General features: G+C 41.1%; 1 protein-coding gene across 3 annotated transcripts in view; it reads left to right on the forward strand.

The window, feature by feature from the left end:
• Positions 1 to 13494, forward strand: part of rbpjb (recombination signal binding protein for immunoglobulin kappa J region b) — a 92227-nt gene that overhangs the window by 47105 nt on the left and 31628 nt on the right. For 2 of the 3 annotated variants that reach the window (XM_036987790.1, XM_036987791.1), the window contains exon 2: positions 6765 to 6803. In XM_036987790.1, the coding sequence (XP_036843685.1) occupies positions 6765 to 6803 (39 nt within the window). Of the gene's footprint in view, positions 1 to 4643; positions 4764 to 6764; positions 6804 to 13494 lie in introns of those variants that run through there. The other variant, XM_036987792.1, reaches the window with a different exon arrangement.

Consider the following 13494-nt stretch of genomic DNA (forward strand, 5'->3'; position numbering starts at 1 on the left):
ATATATATATATATATATATATATATATATATATATATATATATATATATATATATATATATATATATATATATATATATATATATATATATATATATATATATATATATATATATATATATATATATTTTGTGCATATTTTCAAATGCCTTCAAATATTCTTTGGTTTTCTGAGAGGTATTCAAAATACTTTCTGATACCTGTATTTGGATATAAAAGAAAATAGTTGCCTTCTAGTTAACTCGATATAAACTATATCCGATTACCTCAAGGAATTAATAAGTTGGTCTTTTATTTATTTATTTTTACAAAATGCAGCTATTTCTGCCCAGTTCTGGTGTGTGAATGTGTGCACCTGTATTCTTGTGTGTGTTTGCACTTTGGAGTCAGCACATAGATGTGTGACACGACGCCAGTGGAAGTCGGTTTTCACACTTAGCACTCAAGTGTGACGTCCAAAGACACCATCTCTAATAGTACCTTCTGCTACACTTATTCTGCAATGTTATCTTGAAATCAAATTTTATTTGTCATATACACATGGTTAGCAGATGTTAATGCCTGTGTAGCGAAATGCTTGTGCTTCTTGTTCCGACAGTGCAGTAATATCTAACAAGTAATCTAACAGTTCCACAAAAACTACCTTGTATACACAAATGTAAAGGGATGGAATAGGAGGAATATGTACTAATAAATAAATGGATGAGCGATGGCCGAGCGGCATAGGCAAGATGGAATAAAATACATTACTCATCTCATATACTGTAAGATATGTAAACATGATTAAAGTGCCATTATTTAAAGTGACGTCACGTCGCCCACGGAGAGGGAAAGGGGGGGCCCGCAGTCCTTGGTACTGTATTATCCTCAAAGGGTGCAAAGAAGGTGCTTAGTTTCTCTGGAAGCAAGATGTCGGTGTCCGTGACATGGCTGGTTTTCTTTTTGTAGTCCGTAATTGCCTGTAGACCTTGCCACATATGCCTCGTGTCTGAGCCATTGAATTACGACTCTACTTTCTCCCTATTCTGACATTTCACTTGTTTGATTGCCTTGCGGAGGGAATAACTACACTGTTTATATTCGGCCATATTTCCAGACATCTTTCCATAGTTGAATGTGGTGGTTCGCGCTTTCAGTTTTGCGCGAATGCCGCCAACTATCCACGGTTTCTGGTTAGGTAGGTTTTAATAGGCACAGTGGGTACAACATCTCCAATGCACTTCCTTATAAACTTACTCACCGTGTTATTCTTTGAGGCTTCCCGGAACATATCCCAGTCCGTGTGATCGAAACAATCTTGAAGTCGGCATTTGATAGTGAGGAATTCTAGGTCGGGTGAGTAGAAGGACTTGAGTTCCTGTATGTTGGTATGATTACACCATGAGTCGTTAATCATGAAGCATACACCCCCACCCATCTTCTTACAAGAGAGATGTACCAACTCCGACAACATATCCCAAGAGAGCCATGTTTCCGTGAAACAGAGAATGTTACAATCTCTGATGTCTCTCTGAAAGGCAACTCATGGCCTAATTTTGCCCACCTTGTCTGGAGACTGGACATTGGCGAGTAGTGTTCTCGGAAGAGGTGGGTGGTGTGCACGCCTACGAAGTCTGACCAGGAGACCGCTCCGTCTAACTCTCCTGGGTCTGCCTTTGGGATTAGATCCAATGTCCTTGGTGGTGGTCCGAACAAATCATCCGCTTCGGGAAAGTCATATTCCTCATCGTTATGTTGGCAAGTTGACGTCGCTCTTATATCCAATAGTTCTTCACTTCAGATTTTCTGGGCTAACATTGTGAGAAATAATACATAAAAAAACTAATTACTGCATATTTCCTAAGGACTCTAAGCGAGACGACCATCTTTGCCGGCGCCAAAAGGGGACCTTTGTCACGTCTCGACCGCTACCTCCGGAGGTCGTAGATGACACTCGCCCGACAGTTGCCCCCATCTAAGCAGGGCAGTGTAAACAGAATTGTCTCGTTGAGCCAACACTCTTACAGTAAATGTTTTAATAGCATAGCAATGTTTTTGTAATGTACAGATATTTTCCTTATTTTGTCCCACTTGTTTTTTTAAATTGTTGCCTAAAATTGTAGTAACAGCCTGTTACATTATGAAATTGTCACCGTAGCTTTAAAATCAAGAGTACATATATTTTTTTTGCTTGACAGCACTGAACCATCGAGGTCCAGGCAAGTTTTCAGTCACAATTTGCTTTTACCTCGTATTATGACTTTCATGATATTTATAAATATTAATCCTGGTTTATTAGAAGGTCACTTTAATATGGTAGCTAGTGTAAGCGTATGAGCTCCTATCTAGCTGTGGTTCAGCTAAGCGTCAGCATTCAGCTACAGCCAGCACGTTTATTTAGTTTAGTTAGCTCTGTAGCCTATTTTATAATATGAATGACACTGTATGGTAATGTTACTGTGCTTTTATGGGAGGTGTAAACATTCATTATTGATCTGTTTATTAACAATACTTGATCATGAAGCATGTTCTTAGCTAGCTAGCTAGCAAGTAGGAGTTAGCTGTGTATTGTCAGCTAATTGAATGAATGAAAATGAATCCTTTAATTGTCTGCAATGCTGGTGGATTGTTGCATTATTCAAGAGTGTAACATGTTTTAGAAGAAAGGTTGCTTGGATTGTTAAATCGTTTGTACTTACTGCTTTGTGGCTACTGTGATATTTACAGTCAATTTTAGCTGCAGACCAATAGTGTCGCGTTGCCAGCTACAACGGGCAGGGATGTAATGTGAATTGAAAAGTAGATATCTCTTTTGCCACTCCACTCCTTAGACACACCTTTTTATGTTTTATTTAACCTTTATTTAACTAGGAAAGTCAGTTAAGAACAAATTCTTATTTTACAATGATGACCAACCCCGGCCAAACTCTCCCCTAACCTGGACAATGCTGGGCCAATTGTGTGCCACCCTTTGGGACTCCCGGTCATGGCCGGTTGTGAAACAGCCCGGAATCGAACCAGGGTCTGTAATGATGCCTCTAAAACAAATCTGAAATCTCTTCCACGTTTGATATTCACTTTTTCTGTGCCTTTTTGACTAAGTGTTTCCCTTGTGTTTTTCAAATCAATTTTGTACTTCAGAAGTTGATAATAGATTCATACTCTCAAAATTATGCTAGCACTTTATTATGAAGTTATATAATCTCATTGCCTGATATTGACTTACCCTTGTTGGAAAGTGTGTGTGTGTGATATCTACAGTGCTAACACCAGTAGCTGGCCTGAGCATATGGTGATATGTAGTGTTTTTGTGTTGATGATTGTAGCACAGTCTGGCCTTAGTGTTTTGACCATGTTATTAACCAAGCCAGCAGTGGGTCTTTGCCAGGTTCTTTCTCCTTTTCTATCCTTCTCCTGCTTGTTTTCTGTCTATCTAACTCCTTTCTTCTCTCTTCTTTCAAATACCTATCTTGCAAATATCTCCTCCCTTTTATACACTGAGTGTACAAAACATTGGGAACAACTTCCAAATATTGAGTTGCACCACCTTTTGCCCTCAGAACAGCCTTAATTTGTAGGGGCATGGACTCTACAAGGTGTTGAAAGTGTTCCACAGTGATGCTGGCACATGTTGACTCCAATCCTTCCCACAGTTGTGTCAAGTTGGCTGGATATTCTTTGTGTTGTGGACCATTCTTGATGAACAAGGGAAACTGTTGCGTGTGAAAAACCCAGCAGCGTTGCAGTTCTTGACGCACTCAAACCGGTGCGCCTGGCACCTACTACCTTACACCGTTCAAAGGCACTTCATTTTTTTCTCTTGTCCATTCACTCTCTGAATGACACACATGCACAATCAATGTCTCAGTTGTCTCAAGGTTTTAAAATCCTTCTTTAGCCTGTCTCCTTCCTTCTACAGTGAATGAAGTGGATTTAACAGGTGACATCAATAAGGGATCATAGCTTTCACCTGGTCAGTCTGTCATGGAAAAAAGCATGTTTTGTACACTCAGTGTATATAGTCTGTATAGAATGTGTTCCCCCCCTCCCTCTCTTACCTCCCTTCTCTTTCGGATGGTAAGACAGTGTGATCCCAGGACTGAGGGGAGGAGAAAGGAAAGAAGGAGAGGATTGAGGAGGGGAAGAGAGAGCTGACTGCCTGGAATCCATTACCCAGTGAGGCCTCAGCGTTTCACTGTGGGAACCTTATTGATCTGCCTCCTCTATAATTATTCCACTTACACAATCCCCCCTCTCTCGCTTCATCTCTCTTTCTCGTGTCACTCCCTCCCTTTATCCGCCTCCTCCTTTAGCTACTTTCACTGGATCCCTTTCTCCCTCCAGCTTTCTTTACTTTTTATCTGTCTTGTTTTCACTCTTCACTCCCTATTTTTCTCCTCTCTTAAAATGAAAAAGTTGTTTTACTCTTTCTGTATGCATGTAGCAGCCAGAAACTGGCGTTGGTGCACTGATGTGCTAAGGTTGAGCCTTGCATAACACAGAGCCTATGATATCAAACAACCAAGTACCAAAATTGACACCTCTCACTGTGTGTGTCTGAGAGAGCAAGTGAGCAAATATTGTGTTTGAGGTGAAAGCTGTGTATATGTCAAATCAAATACTCCACCCAAAGCATGACTGTGACATCCTCTCACACCTCAGGAAGCCCAACACACACACTCACACAGCGTGAGTGTGTTTCTCAAGCAGCCAGTGTGTTAAGACCAGCCCCAGAGCAGGGTCTTACAGTATGCGGAGGAGAGAGAGATGGAAGGGGGAGCTCTGTAAGCATTGATTTTTCTATTTTAGCCTCCTCACTGCTCCCATCCCAACTCCCCCTTGGCCTGCCTCTGTGTGTGTGTGTGTGTACACGTTTGTGCACGCGCTTCTCCATGCTTCAAGGTTGCCTGTCTGTCTGTCTGTGGGGTGTGTTTAGCTCTGGGGAACAAGTTGTCCTTGGAGTGCAGGTTAGAGCATCACACCACTAACACTTCTTTTTACTGCAAGTTTCCCCCCTGTGACGCCCAGTAGCCTGACAAGAAAAAAGGGGTCTTGGTGGGAATTTGATGTTGTGTTTTCCGTGATGTCATTTGTTGTGAAGGAAATGGGTCTCTTTTGCTGGTATGACTATAGCTGTGCCGTCACTCATAAAAGGTGGTTTTCAGAGATGACTTACGTCAAATGTTTTGCGTCTCATGTTTTCAGATATGACTAGGCCCATGTGCTGGCACGAGGATACTGTTTTCATGACAAAGAACAGGTTTTGTTTGTAGCTAGGCTACGTGGCGGATGGGGAGTTGTATGAATAGGCCTTGGTGTGAGCTGTGAATGAGTTGAAACGCCTGATTTAGCGACGCTCTCTTTCTCTCTCTGGTGATAAGGCGTCCCTCCTCGCCACCTGCCTGTGTTTGGACACTGTGTCACATGGTCTCACACTGCCAAGGCCACTAGGACAGCAGCTGCCTCAAACACTCAGCCTCTCTGTGTGTGTGTGTGTGTGTGTGTGTGTGTGTGTGTGTGTGTGTGTGTGTGTGTGTGTGAGTAACCAGGTGTTCTTTCTCGTCTCCTACCTGAGACATGTGTCTCTTTGTTTATGTGTAGACTGTGTATTGTTGCACGGTATACCGGTTTCCCCGGTAATATCCCGGTACCAAAACTTGATACCTATGATACCAACATTTTAGAAAACCGTAGTATTGTTTCATATGATGCTACCAACATTTTCAGTCCTACTGATGTAAAGATCCTGCTGGCTCATACCAAATAAAGGCCAGTTTGGTTCATAATTTCAGTTGAATTTAAGCAACAGCAATCCTGTATGTGCAGGTCCTTTAAAATCCACTTCACGTTCATGCGCATATGCATATCACATGTGGCAGCTGTAATCAGCCAGCAGCATCCCTTACCAGGCCTCACTCACCTGCTTCTTTCCGTCCGCTCTTCATGCGCAACTATTCCTCCATCAGTTAAAAAAAATATTGAATTTAGCAATGATGGCGAGCGGGGGGTGCAGACCCTGATGAGTCTTCTGTTAGATTTATACATTTGTTCCATTGGAGCCTGTTATAACCAAGAGCACAGGCCAGTTTGAGAATACTTTTTTTCAAGTTCACTGTCATACAGCCTCTGAGTGTCAGAAAGAGAAAATAGACATGCATGCTTTACAGCAAAGAAAGCATCTCGCCTCTAGCCTAAACAGTTAAGAAAATATGTCCCATATTACCAGAGATGCCTTTTTATATAATTTCACAAACCATGTTGAGGGCCATTATAAAGTAATCCTGGATAATTATTAGTTTGATAACAGACAACGTCGTTCCAGGGGTGGGCCTGGGTGGACACAGCCCACCAACTTGGGAGCCAGGCACTACCAGGCCCACCCAATCAGATAAAAACAAACAAAAATGACAACCAAAATACTCCTCTCTAGTGTTCTATGACAGTAAACACTGAACAGTGTGAAGTAAAATTCAATGTGTTGTATTGAGTAGAAGTGTGTATTTCAGTGAGAGGTTTTTTGCGTAGCACAGAAAACAGGAACAAGCATCCGGGGAACCGGACGAACAGGACACCAGGCCACAGATTTTTTTTTCCCCCCTCCCCGCCGTGGCATCGTGAAACTACTCGTTATCATGAGACAGTACTTGGCCTGGTATTGTATCGTTAGTAACATTTTGGTATTGTGACAACACTAAAACTGTGTGTTTGTGTGCGAATGTTTTATGCTGTGTGTGTTTAGCGGTTGATAAGTGGCTTACTTAGTTCTCTCTTTTCTCTGCTTGCAGGAAGTTTGAGGAGCGCCCTCAACCACAGCGCTTAACAAGGTGAGTGAGCGCACCTACTCATACACACACTTCACACACACTCCCCACCTCCATTTCCCGTCTTCAGATAATTCATTACTATGAGCTTGGCCTATGAGCTATGGATCATTTCCATGTAAAAGGACCCTTGAGCACAAACATGAAGTTCATAGGAGCATATCGAATTGGGTGTCAAATGAAAGGTAATATGAAGTCTATATGAAGGCATATATACATTTTTCAACCATTTTCCATCTTAGAAATTAGGCATGATTTCCGTTCAAACAGGTGGGAAAGGGATCTTAGAAAACATCTACCAGAAAAAAGTCTTACGGTATTAGAAATGCATCAAAACACAATCATTTTGAAGTAAAGACCCGTGCCAATATCACCACTTATATTTCGTTTTCGAGAAAGGATTTGGCTTCTGTGAGTTAAAAAACCCCATTGCCTTGTAATTCTGTTACCAAAAACCAACATGTCTTGTAAGATATTTTCTAATTTCTCTTCCTCATGAAGAGAAAGGATAATGAAAGTTCACAGAAGTAACAACTAAAGGTAGACCTACCAATTCTGTTACCAAATCGGTAGCGGAATTACCAAAACATCAGTAACAGAATTACTGTAATTGAATTGGTTACAATGGAAAATCATAGTAGTCACACACCACAGTTAGGTCACCTGCTACTGTCCTCCCTTCTACTGGCATACTGTTGTATTATTTAATTTCTCATGTCTAGTGGTCAAAGTGAGAGTGTGTAAACAGTCTGAACATCCTCTCTCTGTCTCTCTGTCTCTCTGTCTCTCTGTCTCTCTGTCTCTCTGTCTCTCTGTCTCTCTCTGTCTCACTGTCTCTCTGTCTCTCTGTCTCTCTGTCTCTCTGTCTCTCTGTCTCTCTCTCTCTCTCTGTCTCTCTCTCTCTCTCTGTCTCTCTCTCTCTGTCTCTCTGTCTCTCTCTGTCTCTCTCTGTCTCTCTCTGTCTCTCTCTGTCTCTGTCTCTCTCACTGACAGCTACCCATTTAGCCCCCTCTCTTTCCATTTACTGTAATCAGCATCCTCGCACCACTGAGCACCGACTTACACCGGACGTTGAAAAGTAGTTGAAATTTGGGCAGTCCGCCCTAGCCTAGATTTCAACGTCCACAGATATAGATCTTTGGTCCGGACCGGCCTTGAATTGGTCAAAACATAGACGTTCACGATTGGTGACCGGACCAAATCTGAACCAATAATAGACGTCTATGTTTTACAAGTTTGGACAGAACAGAACAGTGAAGCACTGTAGGGATGTGTTATTCAAATATCCGAACGGACATTAGTATTCAAATAAAAATATAGGTTCAAAAATAAACATATCCAGGTGTTAGAATGGCCAAGTCAAAGTCCAGACCTGAATCCAATCGAGAATCTGTGGAAAGAACTGAAAACTGCTGTTCACAAATGCTCTCCATCCAACCTCACTGAGCTCGAGCTGTTTTGCAAGGAGGAATGGGAAAAAAATTCAGTCTCTCGATGTGCAAAACTGATAGAGACATACCCCAAGCGACTTACAGCTGTAATCGCAGCAAAAGGTGGCGCTACAAAGTATTAACTTAAGGGGGCTGAATAATTTTGCATGCCCAATTTTTCAGTTTTTGATTTGTTAAAAAAGTTTGAAATATCCAATAAATGTTGTTCCACTTCATGATTGTGCACCACTTGTTGTTGATTCTTAACAAAAAAATACAGTTTTATATCTTTATGTTTGAAGTCTGAAATGTGGCAAAATGTCGCAAAGTTCAAGGGGGCCGAATACTTTCGCAAGGCACTGTATATTAAGTTTGTATGTGAAAACTATAAGATGGATACTTATCACTTGCACATGAGGGAAGCTTATGCTAACCGATTAAGCTGTTTACATGTTCTAATAATTTGAAAGATTATTCAGAAAAGCAGATGTTTTAATTGGCATATGCATTATTCAATAATGGCCTTACACCAATTAAGATAAGCAGAGTAAGATGTTTACATGACTAATGCTATACTCAGCCTTCTGCCATAATGTTATATATCAAATCTAATTATTAGTGTGCATATAAACATAATCATTGTGGGCTACTACAAGTTAGCTACTTTTGGCTGTAGCCTAGTTGCCTTGGCATCTCTGTCTCTCACTCGGTCTGCTTGCTCCCAACACTGCCTCCTCTGCAGCGGCAGCAATAGAGCGCCAGGCCCTCCCTCACGCAGCAGTGCTCAGGTTAAAAACATAAGTACAAAATTAAATGTATTTCAATTATCTTGATAGCTGACACGTATTATTTCAAACCCCCTTCCCTAAAACACAGTAAAGTACAATAAAGTAAAAAATTATAATTGCATTGTAAAGTAGACTACTGTATTGTACTCTTTACTCTCTCTCTACTCTTGTACCGAACTCTGATAGTTGGGATACATTTTTTAATGTAACAGAACAGATGCTCAATTAAGTTCTGTGTCCATACGTGTTAAGAGAAGAGTTGGCAACTCGCTTTGTGAATTGCAGTATGTCATAAAAATACATTTAAAAAAACATGTTTATCATGAAAGAGATCATTGACTTTCAACATGACATCGTCATAGCATGCCACTTTTCCAACAAGTCAGTTCATCAAATTTCTGTCCTGCTAGAACTGCCCTGGTCAACTGTAAGTGCTGTTATTGTGAAGTGGAAACGTCTAGGAACAACAACAGCTCAGCTGCGAACAGCTGAGGACTGAAGCACGTAGCGCGTAAAAATCATCTGTCCTTCGTTGTAAAACTCACTACCGAGTTCCAAATTGCCTCTGGAAGCAACGTCAGCACATTAACTGTTCGTCTGGAGCTTTGTGAAATGGGTTTTCATGGCCGAGCAGCCACACACAAGTCTAAGATAACCATGTGCAATGCCAAGCGTCGGCTGAAGTGGTGTAAAGTTCGCAGCCATTGGACTCTGGAGCAGTGGATATGCGTTCTCTGGAGTGATGAATCATGCTTCACCATCTGGCAGTCCGACGGACAAAGTTGGGTTTGGCGGATTCCAGGAGAAAGCTACCTGCCCAAGTGCATTGTGCCAACTGTGAAGTTTGGTGGAGGAGGGATAATGGTGTGGGGCTGTTTTTCATGGTTCGGGCTAGGCCTCTTAGATCAAGTGAAGGCAGATCGTAACGCTACAGCATCAATGAAATTCTAGACGATTCTGTGCATCCAACATTGTGGCTACAGTTTGGGGAAGGCCCTTTACAAAGCAAGATCCATACAGAAATGGTTTGTCGAGATCAGTGTGGAAGAACTTGTCTGTCCTGCACAGAGGCCTGACCTCAACCCCATCGAACCATTTTGGGATGAATTGGAACACCGACTGCGAGCCAGGCCTACTCGCCCAACATCAGAGCCCGACCTCACTAATGCTCTTGTGGCTGAATGGAAACAAGTCCCGGCAGCAATGTTCCATCATCTAGTGGAAAGCCTTCCCAGAAGAATGGTGCTTGTTGTTGCAGCAAACGATGGACCAACTTCTTTTTAATGCCCATGATTTTGGAATGAGATGTACCGCGAGCAGGTGTCCACATACTTGTGTTCATGTAGTGTAAATATCATTAGCTTCTATAACTTTTCTGTTTTCTTTTGTCATATTTTGGACCAGAGAGAGGCTATCGCTCTACTAGCCAACATATTTTTCCTGCAGTGAGGAGGATTCACCATCTTCGTTGAATGTTTTCATATTTTATCTGCAGTAATTGCCAATAAGCCTACCAGTATGCACATTAGTTAGCCAAATGAACAGGTCTCTTACTGATCTGATTCAGTAGGCTACTGATGAGTCACTCACTTTAATGTCGCTGTCTGCCAAGACCTGATGTACTTTTTATCGGAAATACAAACAAGATCTTTAGTTTACTTGTCCCGATGCGATACCATGGACATATAACTATGTTTTATGATTTATGAATGGCAAGGATGTATGAGATCGACTTTATTCAGTCAGTTTGACACCATTTATAAACTAGTCCAGCTCGCTGTTCATCAATCAAATCACAGTAATCCAATGTGCCAGCACTTTGTGGCTTCATATGAAACATGCAAAAGAAAATATATATATGGGATGTACAAATTGACTCACATAAACGATGAAGTAGCATCATGCTTTCTCCCTCCATGTAAACAACACACACACCCAGGTACCGGGAGGCGGGACAGACGGCAGTAGTTCAAACCAGCAGTGTTTCCCTGTCAGTTTTCACTTTGACTGACGTGCCTGTCCTATAAATAGATCACTAGAAGATGCATATCCTTCATTTTAACGGGACAGGGCTCGGCTGACTTTTTTCTGACTCGCAAATTATTAAAAAAGTAGCGTAGTTATTTTAAGTGAAAAAATTACCTGAACATGAGTGTGCTGTATAGCCGACAGCCGGCACTAGTGGAAAACACAGTTGGAGTGGATGTTGCAGCCGTCGATTGTCATGTTGAGTTGACCCAGTTGATGAGGGAGTTGGGACCCATAAGCATTATCTCTGTTTTATCGTCGTTTAGTTTTACAAAGTTATTGCTCATCCACGTTTCCACTTCACGGAGACAGTCAACAGAGGTGTAGTTGGGTTTTGTGTGGAATCTGAGTCCAAATTAATGGGTGATCTGAACAAGAGGTAGCATGTAAATACTTAACAATAATGGTCCTAACACTGCACCTTGTGGGACAGCTTGTGATGCAGGGGCAGACCTGCATTTGCCAAGGGAGACAAACTGTAGTCTGTCAGATATGTAAGAGTGGAACCAGGCAAGGGGTGTTCTGGAAACTCCAAGAAGCCTCTCCATGAAGTCAGTTAAAATGTGTGTCAAATGCTGTAGACTCCACTCTAAATCAAATCACATTTTATTCGTCACGTGCTTCAGAAACAACATGTGTGACTAACAGTGGAAAGTTTCCTTACGGGCTCTTCCCAACAATGCAGAGAGAAAGAAAGAAAAATGCATAAAAGTAATAACAGATGCACGACTTGGCTATATACAAAGGGCAACCAGTACTGAGTCGATGTACAGGGGTACGAGGTAATTGAGGTTGGTACAGTGGCTTCAGAAAGTATTCATACCCTTTGACTTATAGTATTCCACATTTTGTTGTTACAGCCTGAATTCAAAATGGATAAAAAATATTTAAAAAGGCTCACCCATCTACACACAATGACAAAATGTGTTTTTGGACATTTTTGCACATTCATTGAAAATAAAATACAGAAATATAAAATTTACATAGGTATTCACACCCCTGAGTCAGTACTTTGTAGAAGCACGTTTTACAGCTGTGAGTTTTTCTGGGTAAGTCTCTAAAAGCTTTCACACCTGGATTATACAACAATTGCCCAACAATTTGCCTTGTGTTTTGGGTTATTGTCCTGCTGAAAGGCGAGTTCATGTCCCAGTGTCTAGTGGGATGTTTTTGCCTATGCTTAGCTCCATTTCTGTTTATTTTTTTATCCTGAAAACGGTCCGTAACAATTACAAGCATAACCATAACATGATACAGCCACCACTATGCTTAAAAATATAGAGAGTAATTTGCCACAAACATAAACTATGTATTCAGGACAAAAATGTAATTGCTTTGCCACATGTTTTACAGTATTACTTTAGTGCCTTGTTGCAAACAGGATGCATGTTTTAGATTTTTTTAAATTCCGTATAGGCTGCCTTCTTTTCACTCTGTCAATTAGGTTAGTATTGTGGATTGTTGAACTGTTGTTGATCCAATGTCAGTTTTCTCCTATCACAGCCAAACAACTTTATAACGGTTTTAAGGTAACCATTGACATGGTTAAATCCCTGAGCGGTTTCCTTCCACTCTGGCAACTGCGTTAGGAAGTACGCATGTATCTTTGTAGTAACTGGGTGTATTGATACACCATCCAAAGTGTACTTAATAACTTCACCATGCTCAAAGGGATATTTAATGTCTGATTTTTAAGTGTTTAACTATTGACGAATAGGTGCCCTTCTTTGCGAGGCATTAGAAAACATCTGTGGTCTTTGTGGTTGAATCTGTTTGAAATTCACTTCTCAACTGAGGGACCTTACAGAAAGTTGTATGTGTACAGTGCAGAGATGAGGTTGTCATTCAAAAATCAGGTTGAACACTATTATCGCACACAGTGATTCCATGCACCTTTATTATGTGCAAGTGTTTACTCCTGAACATATTTAAGCTTGCCATACATAACCAAGGAGTTGAATACTTATTGACTCAATACATTTCAGCTTTTGATTTTTAATTCATTTGTAAAGATTTAGAAAAAACGTAATTCCACTTTGACATTATGGGGTGTGAGTAAGTATTAGCTAGGTAGCCACTTGTTGTTCACCTATTGAAATTGAACTTCAGTTCATGAAAATAAATGACTAGCCAGTTACTTAACTCTGTTGCCCAAAGTTAACGTGATAAGCCGCAAGCTAGCTTCATCTGGCTAGTAAGGCTGGGTTATGGACCGGGTTATGTGTTGTGAAGCTAGCCACAAAAAGGATTCGGCACAATAGTGGAATTTGCAGTGTTCCTTCAAAATAAAGGACCAATTTGACAGTTATGCAGAAGGTTACAATTGATGGAATCATGCCATGTTTAGACTAGATAATGTTAAACAAGGTTGGAATGTGAAGCAATGAAATGGGGTATCAGTCTACTCGGTGACACCCACAGAACACATTTGTGTAGCTCTTTATCACG

The sequence above is a fragment of the Oncorhynchus mykiss genome, chromosome 9 (genome assembly GCF_013265735.2).
Source record: "Oncorhynchus mykiss isolate Arlee chromosome 9, USDA_OmykA_1.1, whole genome shotgun sequence".
NCBI classification, from domain to species: Eukaryota; Metazoa; Chordata; class Actinopteri; order Salmoniformes; family Salmonidae; genus Oncorhynchus; species Oncorhynchus mykiss.